At 35.8% G+C, this 8,312-nt stretch overlaps 1 protein-coding gene across 1 annotated transcript; it reads right to left on the bottom strand.

Annotated features, from left to right (window-relative positions):
• Positions 1-3,951: 3,951 nt before the first annotated feature.
• On the bottom strand, positions 3,952-5,158 carry zgc:92591 (uncharacterized protein LOC436997 homolog). Its single transcript, XM_047811487.1, has 2 exons — positions 4,899-5,158; positions 3,952-4,242 (listed from the first exon to the last, which is right to left on the bottom strand). The coding sequence occupies exons 1-2, from the start codon at positions 5,013-5,015 to the stop codon at positions 4,006-4,008; spliced, it is 354 nt and encodes a 117-aa protein (XP_047667443.1). The 5' UTR covers positions 5,016-5,158; the 3' UTR covers positions 3,952-4,005.
• Positions 5,159-8,312: the final 3,154 nt, after the last annotated feature.

The raw sequence follows: 8,312 nt of genomic DNA on the forward strand, positions 1-8,312 counted from the left end.
TAAATAAACAAACAGACAAATAAATAAATAAACAGACAAACAGGCAAATAAATAAATAAATAGAAAGACAAATAAATAAATAAACAGACAGACAGACAGACAAACAAATAAATAAACAGACAAATAAATATATAAATAAGTAAATAAATAAATAAATAAACAGGCAAACATACATACAAATAAATAAATAAATAAATAAATAAATAAATAAATAAATAAATAAATAAATAAAATACCCTTCCAGCGTTTAAGTCGGTACCTGCGAAGTTTAGCGCGCTATATGTTGTACTGTTGATCCCCGCACAAATGGAGGCCCACTTCATTATGACAATTGAGAGGTTCATATTTCAATCTAATAGCTCTCGATAAATTTAACAATCGATCACAACCTCATTTCATCGCGAGCGCCCCTAATACGCGCTTCCCCGCCAAGTGGAACATTTTCTAATGATGCACTTGCACACCAAAACAATGCGGGGCCCAGTGACTACATTAGTCACTAATGTCCCAATCCATAATGTGCTTATAACGCGAGAGAGGGAAGTGAGGAAGAGAGAGTGAGAGAGAGAAATGACTCCAGAGAGAGTGAGGGAGAGAGAGAGAGAGAGAAAAGGGGGGATCAGCGAGGAACCGGGAGATCAGAGGGAAAATGGTCATGATGATGATAGTGCTTAAGACACTGTCATTAATGACCCTATCACACGCGCCGTAATACGTCCACAGACATGCTCTCATTAGCATACATCAGACCATCAAGGCACATTGCAGGAGCAAGGGAGCAAGCAGGGGAGGGAGACGGAACGCAATACACCACATTAACATCCGGCATTGCTCAGGCTGCGTTGCTGTAGCTCTGATTAATGCAAAACAAAAAGCACCATTTATTTTCAAACCAAGGTGTCTGCTTTGCCTCTGCTCGTTTGCTCTGAAAAAACTCCCTCTTAAACCCCCTCTCACCCTCCCCATCTCCAGCGCACAATAGTTCACCTAACTAATACACGGCTGCGTCCTTATGCGCAGAAATTGTTCACCAAAGTCTTGATTAACAAAAGCAACCTACAGGCTAATTACACGACGCTTTTAGGACCTTTTTTTTTTGGAGCTTATAGTTCAGTCTATTAACCCAAGCAGAATGTCTAATGTTTATGAAAATTAGTAAGAATGGTGATTATTGTATACTCACCTAATGGTAAATAATATGTCATATATGTGGTGGTGGTGGTGGTGGTGGTGGGGGTGACATTTAAACACAAGTCTGAAAAAAATCTCATGGGAAAAGAATTGATTCATGTACAAAATCTATAAAACGAAATGAATCGGTTAAGGAAATCATGTGGAAATAAGTAAATCATATATTAAAAGTAATATGATGTGGAAAACAAAAGGACAAAAAAAAAATCTCATTTAAAACTGTTCATGGGATTCTAAATGAAATGTGTGAAATCGTGTAAAAGAAATTAGTCACGTTAAAAGTAATGAATTAATTGATTAATTAATTCATCAATAAAGGGAAATAGAAATGACCTGGAAATGAATTATTTTGTGTTAGAATGATTCACATGTAAAAAATAAATTAATTGGATTTCAAAACGTGAAAACTTTAAATGATTGAATTATCCTAAAATATTCACGTTTAAAAAAAACCTGATGAATTTTTTTTAAAGTTACTTTAAAAACTATTGAATAAAATCAAAACTAAAAAAACTAATAAAAGAAAAAAACTAAAACTAAAAGACATAATGTTTGGTGAAAAAACATAATTGTCTAAAAAGCACAAAGCATGTGTAAATTTCATGTGAAGTTTTTATTTTGTTTGTTTGTTTGTGTTTAATTCAACTGTAAATTTATTCTAAGGCTGATTGCCGATCCGGAATATAAACTTTTAGGACAGAAATATGTTGTGTTTTCATTGAGAACTAGAATCAATAAAATTAAATGATCAGAGATTTACCAGACAAATGATGCTAATTTAACAAAATGGTAAATTTTAACAATTTTGAATTACAGTTTTTGTTTTGATCAAAATCTTGTATTATTTATTTAAATAATTTTTGGAAGCTCAGAGTTGCATATTCCTTGGTCAAAACTTTACTGATGAGGTTGAGACACATTTAAACCAATCAGCCATTTGAGAAAATGATCGCCAGAAGGCATTAGCATGGCTAAATTCACAAGCTACAAATGAAAATGTTCTAAACCTTATGCCCAGATCCACTCTCTTAACTCAGCTTGTTATCTTAAATTAAGTCAATTCAATTAAGCAGAAACTTAAGCTACCACACTAGTGTCGTAGGTGTTAGCTGCTCGCGTTCTAGAGAATTACAAAAAAAAAGTCTTTCAGCTAATTTTCTCTAAAATCAGTTCTGAAAGTAGTTCCGGCAGTAATTCAAATCAGAGGTTGATGTATAATATAATGAGTTTGTTCTCACAAGTTATTGTTTCTATAGAAACAACTCGTTAAAAGGACTTAGTAGACAAAGTAAACAGATTCAAAACGCTTTTCTGTACATGTATTTGACATGGATGTAAGGAGTCTCTTCAGTGCTTTGTAAGTCAGTTAGAGGTAAAGCTGTAACTTTAATAGACTGTTCAACACACTGCCATCAGCCTGGAGACAACCACTGAAAATTCATAACACATCTGTTAACATACAGTGACGTCTTCCATCATGTACAATGAGCAACTGCATTTTCAGAACATAGCTCAATATGCTAATATATAAACCTATACATATATTTGTACATATAAAATGTATTTTGCTTTTATTCTTGTTGATATATGTTCTGTAGTTTGCCTGAAGTCTCACTGAGATCTGTGGTTATGAGGACTATAAACTTTAAACTTGACAATGGAATGTCGTTGTGGTTTTTTGGTAAAACAACACCAACAAAAAAAGCTATAAGAGAGAACACAGGAACATTAAATATAATTGTAAACGGATGGAAAGCATGTCGTTCTTTACACGACCTTGTTGGCGATTATTTTGCCACAACAGTGCGTTAATGTATGACATTGACCACTTAAAAGTTCTCAAATGCCGCCATCTAGTGGTAATTGTGTTACTATACAACATGATGCTATGCCTTTACTGTACACAGTATGTGAAACGTCATACTCATGCTGACGTGAACACAGACGTATTAACGGCTCTCAAATCTAAGGTGTATATTTCAAATCAGTATTTTTTACTATTTCTACCGATATTTTATTCCACAAACTTCCTTTCTATTTTTGAGTTTGTTTTTATTTCACCTTTAGCTTTCTCTACTGAACTACATGTGTTCTTATGTGTTTTTATTGTGTTATGTACAAATTATTTTATGACCTCTTCTACTTTTATAAACTCTATTTACTATCATTTATTTTTAATAAAATAACTTTTGTATTATTCCAATTCTATAAACTTTTTTCATTTCTAATAAGTCTTATTTTAGTTTGTTTTTCCTTCTGTTTTTCTTTTAGTAAAAGGTATTCTCTTGCTTTTGCTCATACTTGTTTCGATTTTCATGATTGCTTTTTGTTCATTTCCTCTCATTCTTGTTTTTTCTTTTATTTGTATTTCCTATTTTTTAACAAAACATTTGATTTTGTTATTCCTAGCTTTTATTTACCATCACATTTGTGAATTAAGAATTATACAATTAATAATAAAACGTATTACTGTGATGAGCATATGATTATAAAAACAATCCAACAATTATATTGTTTATTGTAAACAAATAATCATTGTATTATAAATTGTAAACACGATTTACTCTACACTGATTATATCTAAAATCAAAATAAAAATTATGGACCAGCCTAAAGTTTTTCTATCTGTTTCGCAGATCAATTTGAATATTGTGAATAAAATCACTGCACCTTTTGAGGCTGTATTGCACAAACAAGGAAAACTCTCTTCTTTTATTCTGTCTAAACGAATGAACGTGAGACAAACACCACTCAGAAGACTGTCATTTGTGCAATTTTATTTCCAAATATTGTCTAATCCAGGGCAAACCTGGCTCACTTGGAGCTAGTGTACTTGGTGACGGCTTTGGTGCCCTCGGACACGGCGTGTTTGGCGAGTTCCCCCGGCAGCAGCAGGCGCACGGCGGTTTGCACCTCGCGGCTCGTGATGGTCGAGCGCTTGTTGTACTGCGTCAGTCTGGACGCCTCGGTCGCGATGCGCTCGAACACGTCGTTCACAAACGAGTTCATGATGCTCATAGCTCTGCTTGAGATGCCCGTGTCCGGATGCACCTGCAAAAAAAAGTAGTCGGGGGGGAAACAGATCAGGGAAGGCTACAGAACTCTAAATGATCACTCTTTACAACCGTGGTGATCTGAAATGCATCTCAAAACACATCTAACAGCATAAGAGCACATCCTTTCAGACAAGATCAGGAGGCTGAGGCTACAATAAGGACAGATTGGAGAGCACGAAGCTTTGAAAGACCAACCGACATTTTTTTTTTTTTTTGGTTTAATTATCATCATCAACAATGCCATGATCTAAAGGTGCGTTTCAATTAACTCTCTAGTTCAGGGCACTGATCTGATCACCGAGTCGGCCTGTTTAAGACTGATTCATCCACAAAATTATTTAATTGAATATAAAAAATCCACAAAAACCACAGAGCATCGATGCTAACCATGTTCCCTTACTGGAAATGGCGTCATATTTCCCCAAAACTTTTTTATTATTGATTCTTAGCATCAGTGTTCCAACGTGTAACGCACCTTCATTGTCACTAATGGAAATTCTGTGCTGTTGTATTCCAATATGTGTATTTTATGTTCAGTTCAAATTGAGTGTTTTATCTAATGTCGACACTAGAAAGAAAACTGAGCACTGGATCCGTTTAACACTGTGGTCTAAAGTCAAAAGTTTAAGATGAAGAATGAGGAAGACCAACCTGCTTCAAGACTTTATAGATATACACAGCATACGTCTCCCTCCTCTTCCCTTTCCTTTTGGAAGACTTTTTGTCACCTGGTGCTTTCCCTTTTTTTTTAATCCCATCGTTTGTCATCCTGCAAAATATTGTGTTTTAAATCTTTTTTGTTGTTGTTGTTGTTTCTTTAATTTTCAGTGTGAGAAATTCACAACTACAGGCCGAACTCGAGCTCTTCAGCAAAGCTCAGCTGCAGCTCATCATCAATTTATCACGTCTTCACAAATCCATGCCTGCTCTAATTAAACCCAAGGAGTTTCCTTCTCTCTATGCTTCTCTCTACGTTATTTCTTAATCTTTCACTTCACTCTTGACATTGAGTTTTTTATATATATAGTATATTCTACAACTTAACACTCCTACCTGGGGTCTATGTATATAGCTGCAAAAAACCCCAAATATATACAATAGATAGATAGATAGATAGATAGATAGATAGATAGATAGATAGATAGATAGATAGTTGTACAGTAAATATTTTTTTTATTTGTATTTATTAGTATTATTAGTGTTTACAGCTGGTTTTAATTCTCACAATATTTATTCTAATGGAGAAATGATTAAAAATGTTAAAAATTTATATACATTTTTTTATTTTAATTTTTGCACACCATATTAATTCTGACATTCATACATTACATCAAGAAACAGGAAACAGACCTTTGTGTGCTGCAATATTAAACCTTACACATGAAAAACAAACAAAAAAAACAACAATCAAATGTAAAATATTTAATTTTAAACAAAAATTTGAGAATTTTAAAAAAAAGTAGACAAATATTCCCATACTAAATATTGTGTACAAAATGTTTAATATGATTGATCTGTTTTTTTTTTTCAATAAATAATTAAAAACAATCTATAGTTAGGGTGTTTAAAGAAGTTTTGAGGGGAAAAAACACGTTATTTAATTTAATTTGGCATAAATTGTACAAATTTGATTAAGATGTCTAAAGACACAAAGATGTAGAAATAATGTAGTTATCAATAACGATTCACATTGATTTACAGTAATGCTGTGAAGTGATCTGGAGTTGATTTACATCTCGTCTTCTCCTTAAAACCTGCTGTGAATCGAGTGATGAAAGTGCACGAGCGTTTCTTTAGCCACGTGTGATTTCTACACAAGATTTGTTTATTTCTCATGTTCATTTTCCACACGCTTAAACTAGCAATGTATGATCACAGTGTTGGGTCTGGATGTTCACACTTATTTCACCTTCACTCTGTTATATAAGTCAAGGTTTGAGCATATGAGCAAATTTGTGGAAATGTAGCATTAGCAACCAACCTCCAGATCATCCTATTTTCTCAACAGAACTTGGATTCAGTCGTTTGTCGTCTGATGCTTTTATATTTTGTGCGTTTTCAATGTGTCCAAAACTGTAAACCTCTGCCTGCTAATTCGCTTTCATGTATGTTTTTGTGAAAGAAACTAATTGCCATTCCCATGCTGTGGTTGTGTGTCGTGTGTGTGTGTGTGTGTGTGTGTGTGTGTGTGTGTGTGTGTGTGTAGGCATAATCTTCAAAGGGAAACTGGCTGAGGCACATCATAGTACACCTCTAATGAGAAGAGGTTAGTGCCTTAATATTTGGATTTCACACTGTGCTACAGACAAAAAAGGCAAAACAAACTTTAATAGATTTTTTCAATGTGATCTGATGGCCTGATACCACAAAAACATTTGGCTACCTACGTATGTGTATGTGTGTGTGTGTGTGTGTGTGTGTGTGTGTGTGTGTAGTGTATTATGTACTCTGTTATCATTTAGTTCTGATGTGAATAGATGGCTGTGGTAAAGCAGGAGCTGAATTGAATTGCCGTCATGACCGGATGATGGATGACGCAGAGGAATCCTCTGTAATCCCAGCTGATATGAATACAGTGGGGTAGCAGTGTGTCCTTTGGTCTAGAACAGGGAACTAGTACAGGACAGCTTTTCTTTGGTTTGCTTTATGTAGCATTCCTGAGGCAACTTGTATGCTGTTGATTGTTTTTTACTATGTAATGTTTTCTTTTGGACAGCACATGGTGCAGCAGATAATGTTGCCCTGAGGGTGTGTGTGTGTGTGTGTGTGGCTGTGTGTGTGTGTGTGTGTGTGTGGCATCCTGTCCAGGGTGTATTTCCACCTTTATAATCCCAGATTTTTTTTATTTTTTATTATTATTTTATTTTTTTAACTAACCAAGGTTAAAATTTGCTCTCCAACATTTCTACATACACCACAATGTCACTGTAGAGGGTATGTGGCAAATATATTTATTCATTCATTCATTCATTCTTTCATTTTCTACTGTTTATCCGAACTTCTCGGGTCACGGGGAGCCTGTGCCTATCTCAGGCGTCATCGGGCATCGAGGCAGGATACACCCTGGACGGAGTACCAACCCATCGCAGGGCACACACACACTCTCATTCACTCACACACACACACACACACACTACGGACAATTTTCCAGAGATGCCAATCAACCTACGATGCATGTCTTTGGACCGGGGGAGGAAACCGGAATACCCGGAGGAAACCCCAGAGGCACGGGGAGAACATGCAAACTCCACACACACAAGGCGGAGGCGGGAATTGAGCCCCCAACCCTGGATGTGTGAGGCAAACGTGCTAACCACTAAGCCACCGTGCCCCCTTGTGGTAAATATATATATATATATAATTAAATATTTAAACTCAATTTTGAACTCCATGCTTTTATCTGTCGCCCTCTGCTGGGAAGGCACTCAGACCATCGTTTTCAGGTTTTTTCTTGGTGCTTTCTAATGGATGTTATTGTTACAGACAGGAATATTTTTTAAAATGCAGTTTTGGAGGTCTAGAAACGATCAAAAGGACAAGCCAATTCAAACTGAGGATAGGCAGTCCTTTAGTACCAATGAATCATTTCAGTATGCACAACATAATCATTTCAAGGAGAGAGACTTGAACCGCTTCAGATGCATATTAAGAGACGGGAGTCTGGGCCGTAATAACCGCGGTCTGGTTAAGCATCATTAGTCAGAAAAAGAAGTAACCGTCGAAGAGAAATTCCGCAGTATGATTCAGCAAGCCAGCAAGTTTGAACTTGACTTGTTGAGTCATAGCTATGCACAAAAACTGCTGCTGTACATTCTTCATGGTGGTATCCTTTTTCTGACAGGTTCATAACAATCATGATTCTGTACATCTTCCAGGATGATCGACGGGATCTTTTTAAGATTTTTTTGCAAGGCAGATGGACTGGATGCCTCTATGAAACCGGAACCGAATGGTGATGACGATCGTTGTCAGAATGCATTAATACACTGTGGCAGTCGTCGTCGTCATCGAACTAATTAGATTATTCCAGTCTCTTGGAATAGCTTTATGAGCCACCTAGAGTTC

The sequence above is a fragment of the Tachysurus fulvidraco genome, chromosome 3 (genome assembly GCF_022655615.1).
Source record: "Tachysurus fulvidraco isolate hzauxx_2018 chromosome 3, HZAU_PFXX_2.0, whole genome shotgun sequence".
In the NCBI taxonomy this organism is placed as follows: Eukaryota; Metazoa; Chordata; class Actinopteri; order Siluriformes; family Bagridae; genus Tachysurus; species Tachysurus fulvidraco.

What these genes read in the sequence shown, in the direction of transcription:
- zgc:92591 (XM_047811487.1), bottom strand. Translation starts at nt 5,015, where the DNA reads ATGACAAACGATGGGATTAAAAAAAAAGGGAAAGCACCAGGTGACAAA. An exon ending in TCTATAAAGTCTTGAAGCAG is followed by an intron (nt 4,243 to 4,898) that starts GTTGGTCTTCCT and finishes TTTTTTTTGCAG; the next exon opens with GTGCATCCGGACACGGGCAT.